The 21333-nt window shown below is 37.3% G+C and overlaps 1 protein-coding gene across 1 annotated transcript; it reads right to left on the reverse strand.

Moving 5' to 3' along the window:
• Positions 1-536: 536 nt before the first annotated feature.
• Positions 537-1606, reverse strand: LOC133529963 (KRAB-A domain-containing protein 2-like). Its single transcript, XM_061867758.1, is given in 2 exon segments — positions 537-1276; positions 1279-1606. Coding segments are annotated over 2 exon segments (957 nt in total). The 3' UTR covers positions 537-647.
• Between the last annotated feature and the right edge of the window lie 19727 nt (positions 1607-21333).

The following is a 21333-nucleotide window of genomic DNA, read 5'->3' on the forward strand; positions in this document are numbered from 1 at the left end:
AGGAGGAGGTTCTCAATTCGGTTGTATGTTTTTGTTAATGTTTGTAACTTCAGAATTCCGTACTCTTACTTCAATACAAAAATATTCTAAATCAACCGCGCTGCATGACTGACATTTACAGAAGGAACGCTTACAATGCGAGTATTGTAATATACAATAAATTACCAGTACAAATAAAAGCACTCGATGGCAAGGAATTTACTAAAAAACTGAGATATTGGCTCACTGATCGCTGTTTTTATAATGTAAATGATTTTATGAACCATACGGAGTGATGTTATTACAACAATTTCTTAAACTATTTACTGTCTTCTAATTGTATTCTGATTCCAACTGATTCTTACTCTCTATATTACTGCCTCTTTTTTTTACTGATGTTATGTTACTCTAATGTTATCCTGAGTATTTAAATTCTAATGAATACCCTCTGTATTTGCATACTGTTTAAAACAGTTGGAAAAGGTGAAACGTATTTCTTTTACACTAACACATGTAATCTTTACCCCTTTTCTGCAAATAAATTATTGTTTTGTTTGTTTGTTCAGAATTCCGTTATTTTTCAACCAATTTTGCTAAATAATTTTATTGATTGAACTGAATTGAATATACTATACTTACTAACAGAATGGTCTCATTTATTCAAAATCCTAAAACTTCGATGTTGTTAGTCCCACTTTAGGTTCAGTTCCAAACATTGCTTGGTACGGAGACTGCTTTATCCCTGAATTAAATGCTCTATTTTTCATGAATTGAACAAATTTGAGACCATTAGACCAGTTAGTACTTTTATTGTCGTGCATCCAAGATGCTAGCATCTTCTCAACATCTTGGTTAGCCCTTTCCACAGATCTTTGGCTTTGACTATGACGTGGTTTTCCAGTAACAAGTTTCAACTCCGGCCAATATGATGCTAATTCTTTGATAACTGAATTCACAAATTCTCTTCCACTGTCAGAATGCAAAATGCATGACGCTCCAAAGGTCAAAAAAATATCCATCAATTGATATGCAACTTCTGTAGCTCGTTTTGATGTCAGTGGTCGCAGAATTACAAATTTGGTCAAATGATCCTGATATACCATAATGAACTTATGCCCGCGATCTTCTTGCGACTGCATATCAATAAGATCTACTTGGCAGCGGCTGTTGGTTTCAGTGTGCAGAATTGGTATCGATACTAAACCCCTCATTTTCTTACTCTTCTTCCTTTGACATACCTCACACATAGATAAATATATGGTAATCATCTCTTTTGTAATATTAGCGTATTTTTTGCCGTTTCATTTTTAAGTCTATCGCGACCACCGTGTCCAATAGAAATATGTGCTGCATCAATTATATCGTAGATTTCTTCAGCCGGTAAAAAATATTTGAACGGCTCTGTATTTGTGAATAACTTTTTTATACCACAGACTTCAATGACATTAAAGCGTTTAAGCCTACTATATTGTATCGGTGATTTCTTTTCTTCGAATTTTGCGTCCTCCACATCCATTGTGAATTTTTCAAAGTCTCGTTTTGGCATAACATTAACATGTGTATCTTTCATGTCTTCAATTGTTAAAATTCGCTGTAGAAATCTTTCTTTTCTCTCGTGCTCACTCATTTTTAATATTAAACACTTACAAGTCCTTTAACAGTATTTAATTTAATTTGTTTTATATGCGTTTCTTAGAATTTTTTATCGACTAGCTTAACTTTTTAAGGGTTTTGACTGACAACCAGTCAAAACTACTTATGACGGAATCTGACAGTCAAAAGTACTTTTAACCAACCTCCTTGGGAAAAACTATTTTTGGCTGTTATTTTTAGTCAAAAGTGCTTTTGTCGAGTGCCTGCGGTCAAAAGTACTTTTGACTGATAGTAACAGTCACAATTACTATTAACCAATGATTTTCAGGTAAAACTACTTTTGACCAACATGCTCAGTCAAAAGTAGTTTTGCCTGTTTTTGTCGGTTAAAAGTTCTTTTGACCAGTTCACACTTTTGACTGCAACAATTGCACAAAAGCTTCTGATACTGATCGTGATCTGATCTGCGACATAAAAACTTAACTTAAAAAATAACTCTTTTCCTAATAGACCCCAGTGCGCAAAGAAAAAGATAGATTCAAGTTTTAGTATTTGGGAGACTTAGGTAAATTTGCTCGGTTTTTACTTTACACAATTCTTTCCCAGTGAGGCTTTATACCTGCTGACTTAATATATATAGGGTCCGAGGAAAGCCAATACGTCTCGTTTAAACGCGAACAGTATTAACGGCTCTGCCCTCCCTTCAACAAGGATATACAGAGCCATTACATTAGCCGGGCCGTTTACAGAGCAAGTTAAAAAGAAAATGTTGTGGTACAAATAAATCCCTGTTTACTACGGCGCGCTGAGCAGGGCACATCCTATTGCTTGATAAGCTACTAAAAAAGGGAACCTTTCTATGTTACATTACTAAGCATCCCGCTTGCATGTAGCACCTTTGAAAAGTAGAGAACATATGATAGATATTTTTCCCATAAATAAAAAACATATATTTAAATATTTGGTGACAATCTTACACGAATCGATCTAGCCCAACTAAGCAAAGCTTGTAATATGGGTAGGGTACTAGACGACGACATACCTATATAGATACATTGATACTTAGATACACAGATAACATCCATAACTCAGAAACAAAATTTCGTAATAAACAAATGCCCTTACCGGTATTCGAACCCAGGACCTCCTGCTTCGTAGGTAGGGACACTACCGACTAAATAGGCTAGAAGGTTGGCTAATTGACAATGCACTTACTTTGGGCTAAAGTACAGTGATACATAAAATTGTAGAAATATATTGAGGGCCGGGATTTAACAGGCAACACATGATGCAAATATCTATCTCCTTTAAGTACACACTTCACGAAGTAAACCTTCAGTTATGATTAATGGAGAATTATTAGAGGACTCATTGATTGTACGGAACTTAAGACTTTACTTTGACAGAAACTTGAAATTTCAGGAACATGTTAAGAGTAAAACTGCAGAACTGCTACGGAGCGTTAAAAACACTATAAAATTCGTCCTTATTTTAAAACAGTTGCATTATATATCTCAACTATATATCTCAACCCTGCATACGATAGCAGCATAAAATAGCTGATTTGACTAGTATTTTAAACAGATGTATACTTTTAGACATAAAGAGAAAAAACGTTAAAACCCGCGCCATCGTGAAATCTTCTGCTGCATGTTAGTGCGGTGCGCCTAAAATTTTGTTCCTTTCTAATGTCTTGGCTTTCAGCGCTCTCTAAAGGGGGTGATAAGAATAATTTTATGTATTTAATCTAGCTGTCGTATCCTATCCTGTCCTATCGTATTTGTATTATATAAATGTATATTCCCAAAAAGGAGACATTTAGCTCGGATTATCCAATCATTCCTTTACAGATGTTACTGACTTATCAAATAAGTACCCTACGTACAATTTTTTTCGATGCGGATGTGGCATTTCTCTATTTATAAGATGTAAAAAAACATAGGGCCTACCGCGCAACTCGTAAATCTAAATTTCGTTACCTGCCTCTCTATCGCCCGAATATGCAAGAGTGATAGAGGGGCAGATAATTCCAATGCCGTGAATTCCAATTTTGGCCTCAGATTCATAATAAAAGACCCCTCGGATTCTCAGACATCGATTTTCACCTTGATCATAGCACTAATACAGAAATTAAAGATGGCGGCAGTTAATTCCAATGTTGGCAATGTTGACCAAGATTCATAATAAAGCGCCTATCGGATCCTTCGATATCGATTTTATTTCATATTTATTTATTGTGTATGAACATGTACGTATAATTGCAGCATGTAGGTATTTTCATCTTTATCAGAGCAATAAGTGCTGAAATTCAAGATGGCGGCCGTTTATTCCAGTTATTGTTTTATATGTTTCCTGGAGTCTTAGGATAGGACTAACATAGTTGGGTCATTAGTTCTGTTACATAGTTAGGTTACTAATTTGAGATTAGAATCCCTTTATTAAGCCGTGGCTAAAAGCCGGAACAAAAGGATTCAAGTATTATGATCTGTAGTGTCGTACTATATTTACGTAACAGTATTGTCAGCATAGCAAAAACCCTTAAATAGCACTGGCACGCCCTCAAATCTTACGACTTCTCTTTCCGCACAGACTCTACTTCTTGACCGACCCTCGTGTTATATATACTTTAGTCTCGTAAATTTACCGCCGACCTCACTCATTCAGGTTCAGCTAATAATGTTTTATACATATAATAGTATGTAACTCAATCGCTCTCAACAACGTTTTTAAAGGTGTTTAGAGGACTAAAATTTAATAAAAAAGCTGCAAAATTCTTCCCGTTCTAAGCCAAAGTCCCTTAGAAAACTTTCACAATTAAGGCTTGTAGCTGCTTTGGGCTTTAGCGTGGCTTTTATTAAATTTTATTCGCAATATTTTGCTTGCGTATTTTTCTCGTCAAACTTTGGCGGTAAACAATAAACAGGTTAAATTAATTTAACTTCCTTCAAACACGAGTTATTATAATTAAGAAATAAAACTTGGCTGTCATCTCGGATTATACTGAGCCAGTCTCTTTATTCAATTAGTGTATAGGTATTAATGTATCTTAATGTTGAGGTCTTTATATATTATGCTCCTGCTAAAACCCGTTTTTAACACAGTTACAGTTGACTGCCATCGCGAGTTACACTCTAAGAGCGTAGCCGATACACGGTTTTATCCGTTTGTAGCGAAGAGCGCCTTCGAACAGCGGGTCGCTGGCAGTGAATGTGTTATGTTAAAACGCGTATGTAGGTGTAACCATATTCCAAAGGTAAATAGATTATTTTATTAGTTTATGTCTTTTTTTTTGACAGATTTTGATAAAATTTGGCAAGTATGAAGAGCTCCTCATTCGGACAAATACGAAATCCCTTTTTTCCTGAAAAATGTACCTATGAAACTCTCTGTTGAGTTACAAAAATAGGTACGGTAGAGTTACATACCTACGTTGATCTCTCCTCACCTAGTCATCTCTTATATTGTATGGAATAGGGAACCCACCAAAAAAAACGACAGTTAATAATACGGCTCAAATATCAAATAAAACGTAATACGTAGGCTGTTCCATAAGTCTTGCAATGGGAGAAATCCAACAAGTTTTGACAAGAATGACTGAGCTGATGATTATCTGCCACGAATTACAAGTTCTTACATGATGTGTTTGTTGCGCTTGCCATATACTGTTAAAATCTTTCCGTTTCCTCGCGGGCACCGGTTATGCTTATTTTGAGGAGATCTCTGCAGCCAAACGGATTGCGCATAAGTAGAACTATGACGGAGTATATGGTGCTTAACTTCGGCAACAAATCAAATGGTAACAGATCTAGCACAACACACTCTAAGCTGAATCTTGATGAAGAAATTCTACCAAGAGTGAAAATATTCAAATACCTGGGTTCTGTTATTGCTGAGGATAGTAAGATTACAGCTGTATGATGGACAACCTCAAAGGACCTTGAGGTTGTATATTCAGGTCCCGTCTCCAACAAAACCAGACACCTTAATAAAAAAAACCGGGCAAGCGCACGAAGGGTTCCATACCATTATTTAAAAAAGCGGCCAAGTGCGAGTCGGACTCGCGCATGAAGGGTTCCGTACCATTTATGACGTATTAAAAAAAATCTACTTACTAGATCTCGTTCAACATTTTACCACTTAGGACACACATTTTACCACTTTGGAAGTGTCTCTCGCGCAAACTATTCAGTTTAGAAAAAAATGATATTAGAAACCTCAATATCATTTTTGAAGACCTATCCGTAGATACCCCACACGTATGGGTTTGATGAAAAAAATAATTATTTTATGACTTATTAAAAAAACTACTTACTAGATCTCGTTCAAACCAAGTTTCGGTGGAAGTTTGCATGGTAATGTATATGATATATTTTTTTTAGATTTTTCATTCTGTTATTTTAGAAGTTACGGGGGGGGGGGGGGGGGGACACACATTTTTTCACTTTGGAAGTGTCTCTCGCGCAAACTATTCAGTTTAGAAAAAAATTATATTAGAAACCTAAATATCATTTTTGAAGACCTATCCCTAGATACCCCACACTAGGGCTTCCAATCCCGCATGCCCTTGCGGGATCTCGGTATCGGCGGGACCAAGATTTTTTTCTGGTGCGGGATCCCGGTATAAAGGGATCCCGCGTTTGTTGATAAAAAAAGGTTAAAAGTTAACAAACTAACATTAAATAAGAAATCAATTAAGATAAGTTCTCTTAACAAAAACAATCGAACGATTAACCAGGCGGGCGACCACGCGCAACGCATCTTAGCTGTTAGTTTTCACGCATGCGTAGTCCGTGTGCGTTGCGCGCGCCGCGCCGCCGGCCGCTGTCGTCTCGCTCGTCAGTGTCCGAGCGACAGCGCTCGCAAAAGCATGTGTCCCCGTTATACTTTTCAATCCCGCAAATCCCGCGGATCCCGCATGTCTAATCCCGCAGTAAGCGGGAGTGAAAAATCGTGCGGGATCTCGGTATACCGAGATTGGAAGCCCTACCCCACACGTATGGGTTTGATGAAAAAATTTTTTTTTTTAATTTTTTATGACGTATTAAAAAAAAACTACTTACTAGATCTCGTTCGAACCAATTTTCGGTGGAAGTTTGCATGGCAATGTATATCATATTTTTTTTTTTTGATTTTTCATTTTGTTATTTTAGAAGTTACGGGGGGGGGGACACACTTTTTACCACTTTGGAAGTGTCTCTCGCGCAAACTATTCAGTTTAGAAAAAAATGATATTAGAAACCTCAATATCATTTTTAAAGACCTATCCATAGATACCCCACACGTATGGGTTTGATGAAAAAAGATTTTCATAGATAGAACTGAATCTAAGTATGGGGAACCCCCAAAATTTATTGTTTTTTTTTCTATTTTTGTGTAAACATCATAATGCGGTTCATAGGATACATCTACTTACCAAGTTTGAACAGTATAGCTTTTATAGTTTCGGAAAAAAGTGGCTGTGACAGAATCGGACAGACAGACGGACATGACGAATCTATAAGGGTTCCGTTTTTTGCCATTTGGCTACGGAACCCTAAAAACGGCAAAAAGAAATATGTTTGTTGTATGGGAGCCAACCTTAAATATTTATTTTATTCTGTTTTTAGTATTTGTTGTTATAGCGGCAACAGAAATACATCATCTGTGAAAATTTCAACTGTCTAGCTATCACCGTTCATGAAATACAGCCTGGTGACAGACGGACGGACGGACGGACAGCGAAGTCTCAGTAATAGGGTCCCGTTTGACCCTTTGGGCACGGAACCTTAAAAACCAGACCAGATGGTACATACTCGTGGCTCCCTTCAGAGACGATGATTATAACATTTGACGGCCTAACCATACCTGAGAGAATTTATTTTTATTTGAATTCTTTACCGGATGAGCAGTACCAATACTCAACTCTTCAGTGACTAAAGAAAAATTTAGGTTTCTTCTCAGATGCTTCCGTTGCGATGGTGCCCATCAGGTGGACAAGCGCAACGCTGTCTCTCAGGGTTTGGAGCAGTCAATGGTCAGGTCAAATAGAAGCTTGCCTCGAATTAGTTCGGCAGACGAACAAAGCCGAAGAGAATATTTCCTATATCGAAACATCAAATTTCCATGCTAATGTCATTGGTATTGTGCTTGTTGAAAAATATTTCAAATCTTTCTTTTATTCTGTACGCACCTCAAAGAGCTTTGATTGTTACTTATCATAATATATAATATTTTCCACTACATGATCATGCCTTACCTTGTTTATTTATTGAAATAAGGTGATTTTATATTTACTGTTAGATTGTAAGACCAATGTTTGTGTATTAAGTGTTATCCCAATCCACAAAACGACTGCGCAATAAAAATTTGAAAGATTGTATTTATTATACGCCACATTAAAAAAGTTTATTATATGGCCCTCACGACTTACAATAAAAGATAACATAGCAGATTTTTTTAAGGTTCTATTATAATACACGTGTTGTAATTGACTGCACTGAAGTTCAGACAGATGTAGATGCAGCTATCAGTACCCCTAGTGTAAATAAATTCGATTTCCAAACGTGACGCGTTTGCGTTTAGTCTCATTTTGTATTGGATTTCGAAAGAGCGCGCCAAGCGGGACGTTTTGGAAACTCAAAATCCTATACAAAATGAGACTTAACGCAAACGCGTTCGTCACGTTATGATGTCGATCAAAATTACACTAGGGGTACGGATGCGCATTTTTTTTCATGTGTATACTTTTTATAATGAGAAATAAACGGGATTTAAAAACAAATTAAATTAGATGCTTTCTAAGAAAATATTTTCATATGTATTATTTCAAGTAGACCTAGTACTTAAGCTATAAACCTAAATAAATGGTATATACGAAAGAAAAAAATGACCAAGGACTTCAGTATCGAGAGCTGGAATCGAACCAGCGTCCTCTGTTGTTGTTCGGCCATCCGGTCACGGTGGTAGTTGATTCGATGAGGAGGTCGAACCATACTGTTCTACCTTAGGGATAGTCAGGGGACGCCACAAGCTCTCAGAAAATTGTCATATACTTGGAAATATTTCGTTTTGCCTATATTTTAAAACAAATATCGGCACAACTGCTCATGCTATTAGATATAATAATAATAAGGGCAGGGCAGCTTGTGGCGAGCTGTTGGGGAGTAATGATCCCACGGACCCGAGTACTCCCGAGAGTCGTTCAGGGTCTCCGTCTCCGGCGTGTCTTCGTTGGTTGGAGTGGAAGTCCAAGGGGACCAGCAGCACACTCAGTTCTGGCTTGCCTTCATTGGCCGCCTAGAGATGAGTGGCTAGAGTTATATGAGCCATAACAAGCGAGTTGGCACAGTGTCTGTTATCAGCTACTGGTTAGAAAGAGGCGTACACCTCTCGACACCCCTGAACCGCTCACACCAGTGTTGCTCCTGGTCGTTTTTATGACGGCAGTTTCAAGGGTCCATCTAGTGGGCGACAAGTCGCCACTTGCCTCGATAAGTAGTGAAAACATTGTTTATATAGGCACCCGGACGTCTTTGTAATAACCCACCATATTCATTGTCCACCCAACCTTCAATCCATAGACCGTTACTGTTCACTTTCTTTACAATAGTCCCAATGCCTGCTGCGACCGGTTCATGGGTGTTTATTGTTGCGCCTTTGAAAGGGTTCTAGCAGGCGTTCTACGTGATATTAAAGCTCTCCAAAGAGACTCTACGTGTTGGATCTATATCCCCACGCAAGCCTATAAAAATACAGGGATTTATAGGCCCATGAAATCCAAGGAAATACAAACAATGATCAAATGATCTCATAGAAATAACAATAATAAAAACGGTAGGCATTGAATTAAAACAGTGTTTTTTTTTAATATGAAAACATATACATACGTTAAATAGATATTAAGCATCCTTGAATACGTATCCTTGAGTTGCACAAAAACGGTACCAAACTTGCCTTGAGCCTTTACGTAGTCAAAATATTGAATCAAATATTACATTGAAATCTATCTGGGAGTCAAAAGGACCAACTCGATAAAAGAAAATTCCATCCGTATAATTAAGTGTACCTACTTCAACTTCAAATTTTTTTTTGGTAAAAATGTACATACATAAAAGATGTTATTGTCATACATAATCGATACTAACCTAACTACCTACACTATTCTTTTAGATTACTACTTTTATAGCATTGATCTCTCCTTCTATATCGCGCCTTAAAAAACACCGACCGTATGAAAAATCGTTGAAAAAACAGTGCACTCGCTGAGCTAGGCGCTTACACCTCCTTTGAAGCGTGCCAATTAGTGGCGTCGCTACAAGTAAAAAGACTATGGCTCTATGTATTTTGTTTGATTATGTATATATTTACCTACATAGAAGGAATGATGTAAATGTAACATTACTTTAGGTTATAATTTTTTAGATTACCTACATTTTCTTATACTCAGCTACTATAATAGCGCAAGACCTCTCGCGCATGAGATGACGCCTGTGCTCAGCAGTGGGACGTATATTTCTTATATTATATATTTAAAAAAAATACCTAATGTATTTGGGGACTAAAAGTTTGTAACAGTGTTTTTTTGGGACTGCATAAAAAAATATTAAACGATTTAAAACTTTACTAAACACAAAGACAATTTCAGTTTGTCACAAATGATTTCTTTAAAAGCTATTTTTAGTAAAATGACCATGTACAAATGTTTTTTTTTTTAATAAAAGGCAGCTTTGTATTACAGTCATGGTGAGATATTTATGAGCACATTTTTCACTCATATATAATGGCGGCTGTTTACCCAGCTGACGATAATCCGCCAAACAAATCATGATTCATAATAAAAATAAAATATCCGCGGTAGTCAGGCAGTGGGGACAATACCCGCCCTTTCATAAGACCGCGTCCATCACCAGGGATAAAAATAATACTTCATAATAATTTTCATCATCTTCCGTCTTCTAAGTCGGTTGGTGTGCGGCGCGCGTGTCGCGACTGCATAAACAACAGCCGCGGAGATGGAAAGAAATTTTAGTGGCAAATTAAGAAGGAGAAAAACCTAATGCTTACTACGCAAAAGTAAGCATCAGGTTTTAATAATAATTATTATTATTATTTCGACCAACGACGATCATAGACACAAATAGTACACAATTACAATTAAAGTACATTTTTAACCTTAAATTAAATTATTAAACATTAAATAAAGTAAAATTACATAATTCAATACTTAGCGATTGATAAATAAAATTTGAAATTTAATTATTATAGTACATTAACAAGTTAGAACAAAACAAACAAAAGTTAGAACAAAAATATTTACAGATAAAATCGTGCCACACCTAAAATTTGGCTTACCCAATATATAAACATAGTCTAATGACTTGTCCGACTTGAACTATGTATAAGGTGCAACATATTTAACTATAGTGTTTGACAAATTTATTCCAACACTTGATTTCCTGTCTGTCACGTCTATTACAGTGATTACATGTAATTAGTAACAGCGCCGTAACCTGGTTCATTTATTTTACACATAATTAGAAAATAACTAACAATTTATATTATAAATTTAAGAATTCACAATCAAGTGGGCCCCACACATATAAATACCTGGAAACACTATCTATGTTAAAGTTACAAGCAAGAATATAAATAAACCTAAATTAAATTTTAGTACCTACATATATATTTTTTCATCACACTTGCTCGAAAACGATCTTACTTCATGCAGGTGTACAGAAGGGCAAAGGCCCATATTGTTCCCGCGGGAGTTATGGATTGTGAAAAAACGCTATAACTCCCTCAGGGAGTTATGACATTTTTTTATTATATCACTTATCCATACAAACCAAGTAGCCAAAAGAGTTACTTTTAAAATACTGCCGTTAATAATTTAATATGTTTGTTTATGTTTAAAAATATTTAATTTGAATAAAGCGATTAAAATATTTTTACATTATTTTCAATCGTGGCTGTAAGCCGAATAGGCCTGTGCCTTCGATGCCTAACCTGTCAACAAATGACAACATGGCGGACGAAAATTTGGTATGTCACCGTATTTAAGAATAATTCCACTTAAAATTTAGTTTGTTCTTCGCAAGTGTGATGAAACACATTGTGTAACTCCGGGGGTAAGAATATTGCAAATTCGGGTATGTAATTCCCTCCAGCCTGCGGCTGTCAGGAGTCACCGCCCCTCTCTTCCAAAATTTCAGTTACCCCCCTCGTTGCACAATGTACTATTGTCAACATGTCAACGCGGTATGCTTCTAAATCCAATATCATAAGTTTCTTGTTTGTTCTTAATGCACTGATTGTGCGTATAGCTCCTGGTCTTCGAAGTCGGCGTTGTGATCTCTGCCCCATTAATCTGGCTATGCGTGCGATATTTCTTACCAACAGATGTTTAACTCACTACAATGAGATATATATTAGGTACTTTCCTTTGCTTGGAGCAAAAAAAAAAGTCTTAGTGGTTTGTCTTTATTTAGAGATGTGTAAATGTGCAACTTAGTTATTCGGACAGGCCAACGCAAAACAAATAAAATAACGTAACAGGGTAATAGAACAAGATTATGAGTTATATATGGACCAAGCTTAATTTGCCAAAAGTAATTTTTGTAAAGTTTTCTCCGAGGTTTGCTCGGTCGACCACATATTTAAAACCCAAATTGCATAGGTATCATCACCCACACTATTAACTATCCATCGATGGATCTATTACCTACAACAATTGTCGGAGAGCCATTAGGTACCCCTTACAATCTACTTAATAATTAAAACAACTTTACAGACATTGTAAGCCGTCATTTCGTCTTTTTTAACTGATTGATTTTAAATTCTTTCTTTAGGTTTTGCACGGCATTTTTTTTACCTTTATTTTGTACCTTGCATTTATAAATTTCGGGGATCTCGGATCAAACATTCCTTAAACGAAAAGATTACTCTGCCAAATAAAAATCGTCCAATTATAGTTCTGCTAATTTACACAGAAGCGAACTTAACTGTATGTGAACCAAGAGTCTCCGTAAGGTTAGTCGACCAAAAGTTGCATCTACAAATAAATCACTCTGCGAAACGATGTTTGGCGAATCGTTAATTTGCGAAACAATTGTCGGAGAGCCATTAAGTACTCCTTACAATCTACTTAATAATTAAAACAACTTTACAGACATTGTAAGCCGTCATTTTGTCTTTTTTAACTGATTAATTTTAGTTTCTTTCTTTAGGTTTTGCAAGGCATTTTGTAGCTTGAAAGACCAAAAGAACCTACTCTCAACAAGTAGATTCCTAATTAATGAACACAAATAATTTACCGACTGTATCGGAAATGTGAATGATTCTAAGTCCATTGAGTAAGTTCTTTGTGTCTGTGTGTAACCTATAGATTTATGTCATGAACCAGGGAAAAGTATCAAAAAACCAGTACCTGATCTCTGTTACAAATTTTTTTGAAAGCCCAACACTTAATTTAGTTGAGCATATTTAGAGTAGTACGTAAATTAATCATTAACTATCTTATAAGTAATAAATATACACAAAAATATATAAAATAAATCGTCGCAACTTTGGGAAAAAATCAAATTATTTTAACATATATATTGATTTGTGTTTTTTAAATAGTCACACTACTATATAAGAATTATAAACTGAAATATGTGTCATATATTAAAGAAACAGTGACGAAGCCCTCCAGTGGCGAAGGCACTTCACTTTTCCTTGCTGACAGTGACAGTTGCGTTTCGTTCGCTAAGCAGCGTAAATGACTGGATAGTGGATACGCATCCAGGGCCCCCAGGGGCCCTTTACCTTAGTCTATAGAATTACGTAACCAACAAACCCTTATTTCCTATGTTAGTTACTTAGTGTTAAAATATAGTTACATACTATAAGTCCAAACATATTTGCTTTAGACTTCATTCATATGAAAGGAATTCCATTTTCTTAATACTGCACTAGCTGGGGGGTACTGTGACACCAGATTCACGTAACTGTTGGTGCTCTCCCCTGCACGCGGCGCATCAGGGAAACTGTTCTCTTGCGTATTATTGAGATAAAGCTGTCCACGCGTGCCTCTGCGAACATACTTGATGCATCGCAAAATCGTGGCAGCCCCAACAGTAGTCTGAAACTAACAAGGGGTACTACTACTAGACTCGCAGAGCATTAAATGTCGTCTGGTTCAAATATATGCCCACTGCCAAACACGAGGTGAGTTTACACTTCTATAGACACCTTTTTTTAACCCGTAACTTTAAATAGTCTGTATTTATAACTGGGTGTCATAGACGACACAGGGAGAAACCCTCCAGAAACCCCGTTAACAATATTTTCAATATTTCCACCATTGCAAAATGTACATATTAATTGTATTTTTTTACATTAAGCAAGCTAAAATTGACTCGATTTTATACAATAAACTGGAATCACAAGAAACACATACAGAGGGTCACGTATTTACCAGATACAGATATAGGTATAATGATCGCTCAGCTTCTAGCTAGCAGCATATGACCAAAGCCACTCTATTAAAAGTTGCGCCGCGTCGAGAGCCAAGCGCACACTCCAGCTTATTTTGCATACTAACTGTTGTGGGCAAGTTTAATGAATTGGTCACGAAAGGGTTAAGTGCCTGGACAACTGACAATGAGTTAATAGCATTATTTGTTTTTCCTACTCCTCTACTGTTATCTGTCATTTATGCATTCATTAACACGAATATAAGAACATACATAAAAGATTTCAAGAAAAGTCTATATTGTCTATTCCTCATAAAAGCTCTTGTGCTTTTATAAGCTATAATATTACTGCGATTAATGGCTACCAACCTAACAAAACCAAAACGAATACAGTTTTAAACTGAGTGCATTGATGCCAACTTACAAAATATTCATTTGGTTGCATAGTAAAAATAATTACTTCATAAGTCAGAAACACGCATGTGACACCCGTAATATAGCAACACCCATAGACTACGAAGACCGCTTAGCGTTGCTTGTTAGTCTCCGTAGGCTACGGTGGCCAAAATTGAGAAAAAACTGTCCAAAAAATTAATTTAGCAAGTAGCAAGTACCAGGGCCTCATGAGTTACGAGGAGGTGTCGGCGACCGGCCGGCCGCGGCCCGGGACGGGCCGCCGGCCGGGCGCGTAACAAGGTATGCTCGCGTGTCTTGGCTATATACTTTTGCTGTAATTTGTTTACCTAAATTAAGATTTATTTTTGTTGACTCGTAGGAAAAATATTGTATGCAACGTTGTATAAGTAGGTCAAAAAATTCTCGTGGCGTATTCCTTTACAATGTTCGCCTACGCCTTCGGCTCCGGCTCACATTGTAACTCACGCCACTCGCCTTTTTTGACCCTTCTTATACAACTGTTGCATAAAATACTATTTCCTACTCCTCTACTGTTATCTGCCATTTATACATTCATCAACACGTATATAAGAACATACATAAAAGGTTTCAAGAAAAGTCTATCTTGTCTATTCCTCATAACAGCACTTGTGCTTTAAAATCGCTATAACGTTACTGCGATTAATGGCTACCAACCTAACAAAATCAAAACTAATATAGTTTCAAACTACTTAAGTGCATTGCTGCCAACTTACAAAATATTCATTTGATTGCATAGTAGAAACAATTGCTTCATAAGTCAGAAACACGCATGTGACACCCGTAATATAGCAATATCCATAGACTACGAAGACCGCTTAGCGTTGCTTGTTAGTCTCCATAGGCTACTGTGGCCAAAATCGAGAAAACAACTGTCCAAAAATTTAATTTAGCAAAGAGCAAGTACCAGGACCTCATGAGTTACGACTGTTACGAGAAGGTGTCGCTGGCCGGGGCGGGCCGGGCGCGTAACAAGGTATGCTCGCGTATCTTAGCTATATACTTTTACTCTGTTTAACTTAATTAAGATTTATTTTTGTTGACTCGTAGGAAAAGTATTGTATGCAACGTTGTATAAGTAGGCCAAAAAATGGTCGGTAATGCGGCGTATTCCTTTACAATGTTCACCTACGCCTTCGGCTCCGGCTCACATTGTAACTCACGCCACTCACCTTTTTTGACCCTTCTTATACAACTGTTGCATAATAGTACATTACGATACAAGTGCGAAAAATAGGAAATTCAAAACGAGTGGCGATAATTTAAAACACGACCAAAGGCAGTGTTTTAAATCGACACGAGTTGCGAATTACCTATTCGCACATGTATCGTAAAACGTTTTACAGTACATATGACCCTTGAAATGTTCGACATAATAACGTAATATGCTAAATTTCGCACTAGTGCAGTAAAGTAGCACCATATGTACTGTAAAATCCTTTATTTGATGATGACTGGTGTATTTAGTTTAACAATAAGGAGCCAATCTCTGTGCCCTTAGGGGAAAAGATGGGGACATAAGACCTATCGCCGTAAGCCTCACTATTAGACAAAATTGTTCCAAAATTTGTTGTATATTTACTACAAAGAAATATAACGCAACTCGTGTCGATTTAAAACACTCCCTTTGGTCGTGTTTTAATTTCTCGCCATTCGTTTCGAATTTCCTATTTTTCGCACTTGTATCGTAATGTACTATAATACAATAAAAACAGACATAACTTGGGAACTCCACTACGGCGCCGCCATTGCCGCGATGCCCATCTGTCAATCCTTGCCGCGCTATATGTAGTGATGTGACCATATCTAATACCGATTGTAGGCTGCACTTGAGAAAGCCTCATCATCGGTTATCATTATAAAATACCTAAAACCTCGTTGCAGACTTTACCAGAGTGCATGAGATTTACTAGCTGTAAGTCCTCCAACAAAAGCTCGCCGGCGTCACAAATGGCGCCGCAAAGCAAGTCTTTAAAGTGTTGCGGAGCGAGGCCGTCTAGGCCGCTGGCGCGCGGCGGAGCCTTCTTCAATGACATTACAGCAGCTGTACACCCTTTTTAGTTACGATTAGGTGTGGTGCTTCAGGATCTGGGGGATTGGGTAAGTTGAGATATTTTGCTGGAGGTGGATGTTTAGATACTATGGCTGATATGGTGTCAGGGGTGTTTGATGTAACGTCACTTGAGAAGAGCAACGTGGCAGCTCCCTTTATATCGCCATCTATTACTTTTTGCTCCACTATTTGAAATATTTTATTGTCTTCTTTCGGGTTGCGTTTTGACTGAGAGCGGGGGTTGGGTTTGTAGGATTTATGGATCCATCTTTCAACTGCGTTTTTTCTGTCTGTGATATAGTATGTCTTAGGGCGTTCGCGATGGAAATGCGAGCTCCCTTAGGAATTCTTGTGACGATAGGAGATGCATTCCGTTGCGAACCAAGCCAAGCCGGTAAATTATCAGTTGTGTTGTAACTCCTGATATGAGTAGGCGCTACATTTAACCGTTGCGACTGTGCGGCTGGGTTTTGTGGGCGCAGGGCCTTTACTTTGTAAAGTAAAGGGAGTGAGGTGGGCAGTGGGGACAGGGTAAAAGATCTCCGGTGACATTGTTGCTGGCAGTGCTAGATCTATTTTGATGAAGGGAAGTTGACGGGAATTCTGACAAGGGACTGGGGAGCATTAAAACTAACTAATAGTACCACTGCACTGAACGACTCTTCTATAGAGTTTTTTTTTCAAAGGCGGAGAATAATCGGGATAATAAAACTTGAGCACTTGCACTGTTACAGTATGCACTTTTTAACGTGTATTCCGAGAATTCGATAAATATTTAGTTATATATGAATATTTGTTAGTACTTGAACAATTTCACCTTCATATATGTCAAACGTCGGGGCACCGAGGCGCGCCACACGCAGGCGGCGCCGGCCCGCCCTGCGGTCTCCGCAGAGACGGTGCTGCTGTGCGGCTTGTCTATAGCTGGCGGGTGGAGTCTTAGGGATATCGTTTTTTTCTTAGAACTTACTTGCAATCGGAGACAATGTTTGTTGAAGGCCCCTTTTAGTTTTGAAAGCCCTTGCCAACAATACCCCACACTGTAGGGTTGAAGCGAAAAAAAAAGCACCCCCAGTTCACGTGAAGGGAGGTAGCCAAAAATATATATATTTATGTTTTATGGTACGACTTTATCGACTTCCTAGCACTAACGACCACGGAGCAAAGCCTCGGACATACAGACGGTTTGTCCTAGTTGACTACGGAACCCTAAAAAGTGAAGATGTTTCTGGGATTCATATATGATCATAGAACCACTTGATATATAATAATTATGAAAATCATTATTAAAATGAAAACACGTATTGTATATATATAATTTACCCGGGCGAGGCCAGGGCGGGCTGCTAGTAACATAATTTTAAAATGTTAATTAATACCAACACAATACATTGATAATAATTAAAATATTTTTCTATTTTAGTGAATTATTAAAAAATTATTCTTATTTTAATGTAAACTAAACACTTTGAATATTTACGTGTAAACATCTAACGTTAATGCATTTTTGCGTGCTTGTTTATGTCAGCAATATCAGCATACAATCATGCTTTAATTGAAACGTAACACACTTCAGCAAATACCATTAGGTGTTTTGGTTTAGTTTGTGAGTTTTCCAGACTGATTAGTCACACTCATATGCTATTGAGGCGTATCGTACCAAACAAAGGCTTGCAACTTGGCAAGGCGTAAGTTTTGCTTTCATTTCAGAATGCTGGAGAAGTGCGTACACAGGGAATGTCGAAGTTTGGAAAATATTATTTTCAAAAAACCGCCCAAGATCATGTCGGGCCATGCTCAGAGTAGGGTTCCGTAGTTACTCTTCCGTCACAATAAACTGGAGCTTAAAGTATGGTAGATTGTTAACCAAGGGATGAACTGTGGGTGTACGTCTTTTTACTATGAAGGGGAAACTTTTTGCGATAACTCTAAAACAGCTAAACTGATCATATCCGCTATAGTTTTCATTTAATGTCTTTCTTAAGCTCTACTTCCAAGATTTTTTTGATATTTTTTGGACCTATGGTTCAAAAGTTAGAGGGGGGGGACACAATTTTTTTTTCTTTCGGAGCAATTATCTCCGAATATGTTCACTTTATCAAGAAATGTTTGTTGAAGACCCCTATTAGTTTTGAAAGACCTTTCCAACGATATCCCACACTGTAGGGTTGAAGCAAAAAAAAATGTTCACCCCCACTTTACGTGTAGGGGAGGTACCCTAAAAAAATTAAATTTTTAGATTTTATTTTACGACTTTGTCTGCTTTATTGATTTATATATCCATGCCAAATTTCAGCTTTCTAGCACTAACGACCACGGAGCAAAGCCTCGGACAGACAGACAGACAGACAGACAGACAGACGGATATGGCGAAACTATAAGGGTTCCTAGTTGACTACGGAACCCTAAAAAAGGAATCCGCATTCATCTTATTTTCATAAAAATAAATAGTTTTGGTTTCTATATTTTAGATTGCTTTAATCAAATTTTGTAATCGGAAATCTGCCGCTGGACACCGCGTGTATTGATTCTACATCGACCTCTGTTTCCCCTTGTTTCTCTGTTCTCGGAATCTGCGTCTCTGAGCAAGATTACAGTAGAGTATGTACATTTGTAGGGTTCCGTAGCCAAATGGCAAAAAACGGAACCCTTATAGATTCATCATGTCCGTCTGTCGGTCCGTTAATGTCACAGACACTTTTTTCCGAAAATATAAGAACTATACAGTTCAAACTTGGTAAGTAGATGTATTCTATCAACCGCATTAAGATTTTCACACAAAAATAGAAAAAAAAAACAATAAATTTTGGGGGTTCCCCATACTTAATTTTTTTTCATTAAACCCATACGTGTGGGGTATCAATGGATAGGTCTTCAAAAATGATATTGAGGTTTCTAAGATCATTTTTTTCTAAGCTGAATAGTTTGCGCGAGAGACACTTCCAAAATGATAAAATATGTGTCTCCCCCCCCCCCCCCCCTGTAACTTCTAAAATAACAGAATGATAAAACTAAAAAAATATATGATATACATTACCATGCAAACTTCCACCAAAAATTGGTTTTAACGAGATTTAGTTAGTAGTTTTTTTAACACGTCACAAATGGTACGGAACCCTTCATGGGCGAGTCCGACTCGCACTTGGCCGCTTTTATAAAAACGTTTATTTACTTTCACGAAACAGTAAATTCGATATTTATATTATTTGAATTCTCCACCAAATTAAAACACACTTCAGTCGTTCTTAATTTCTTCCCGACACTTCAATTATATCTCGAATAAATTAGGAGCAGGCGAATGTGAAATGAAAATCGAATAATCGTTGCTCCAATAAAGGAATCCAATTTCTATTCTGTGGAATTAATAAGTACGTGATCCGGCGGCGGGGTTGGCGCAGGTGCTTGAGATACAGGTTGTATACATACGCAACGCTCATTTTCACATTATTGCCGATAATCGATTTTTTACTGCCAGTCCATTTTGGTATCTACTGTATGCTAGAAATTCATTTCGCCGTATAATCGCCGTCTAATGTTTTTTTTTTAAGGTAGTCACATTAAACCAATAGACAGGTAGAGGCTATCCTATAAGTTCGTTAGCTTGCTTCAGGAGCCCGAAGGGCAAATTGTCCAGAAACAGGAGCCCCGCGTAACGGAGTGGGGCGCTGTCGACTCAGGGAACGAGACATTGATTTTCTCGTTTCGCGATATGCCGAGGAATTTCATGATATGGCGGATATTACGATCGACCGCCGACATTTGCACAAAATAATAAGACTCTGCAACTATATAGTAAGAGAACGAAAAAGATGCAACGCGAATGGATCGAGGTTATCAAACATACATTTTAAAAACCCTCTTTGTGTTACATATTTAAATTTACGCCTACGGTTGTGATTCAGGAATAAGTATAAGAGTAGGTATACTTATTCTTACTTAATAATGAACCCTCGTTTATTCAACTATTCCTCAATAGTTATTAGACCTCCTGCAACGAAGACACCAATTGTCGAGCTGTCAAAGTCAGATGTTTTAGTACGAGTAATTGTAATATTTTCGATCGATGATAAGGGGTTTAGACCAGAGATATCAACTACATAAAAGTACACTTGTCGTTGGAGTCGTATCTTCCAGCTTTATCTGATGATTTTTGGTCTCATATTTAAGTGACAGCTTTTTGCTACCTCCGAATATTCGTACCTGTCGTACTACATTACCCAAACGTGTTATCTCCAAATGCTGTTATATAAATTTGAACCATATAGAACGCTAACAGTGTCTTTCAAATGAGATTGATCCTTCTCGCTAATGAAAAATTGGATAGCTACCGCGGTGCAGTGAAAAAACAATCCCTTTTATTTAACCCTTTAACCAATATTTTTTATCAAAACAATAATTCAAAAAATTGCAAGCACGTACGATACAGGTTCTTTTAAATTAATTTTAAGCGAGTTTTTTTCCTTCTGTTGTCGTTTCCAGGTTACAAGAGGGCAATATGTTTGCCATTGTCGGTCAATGAATCTGGCGGCAAATATTTTGCCGTTACCCACTAACTGAAGGGTTAAAAACTTAGGGTTTGAGGACAAAAATCATCTCTTATAATTTATACTTACACTTTACACGACCCCCACTTTTTCTTTCATTTGGCGTCTAGGTTTTATTACAATTTCTATAACACCCATGAAACACCCTGTTTCTGTGAAGCGTCGAAAACTGGAATAGTATTTGATCTCGAAATGGAAATGGGAGTCGTGTTGAGCGAAAACGTCGTGAAATCAAACCCTGCTCGTCCCGACTAGGATTGGGTTCTAAAAATGATACTTACAACATAGGTACAGT

The sequence above is a fragment of the Cydia pomonella genome, chromosome 1 (assembly GCF_033807575.1).
Source record: "Cydia pomonella isolate Wapato2018A chromosome 1, ilCydPomo1, whole genome shotgun sequence".
In the NCBI taxonomy this organism is placed as follows: domain Eukaryota; kingdom Metazoa; phylum Arthropoda; class Insecta; order Lepidoptera; family Tortricidae; genus Cydia; species Cydia pomonella.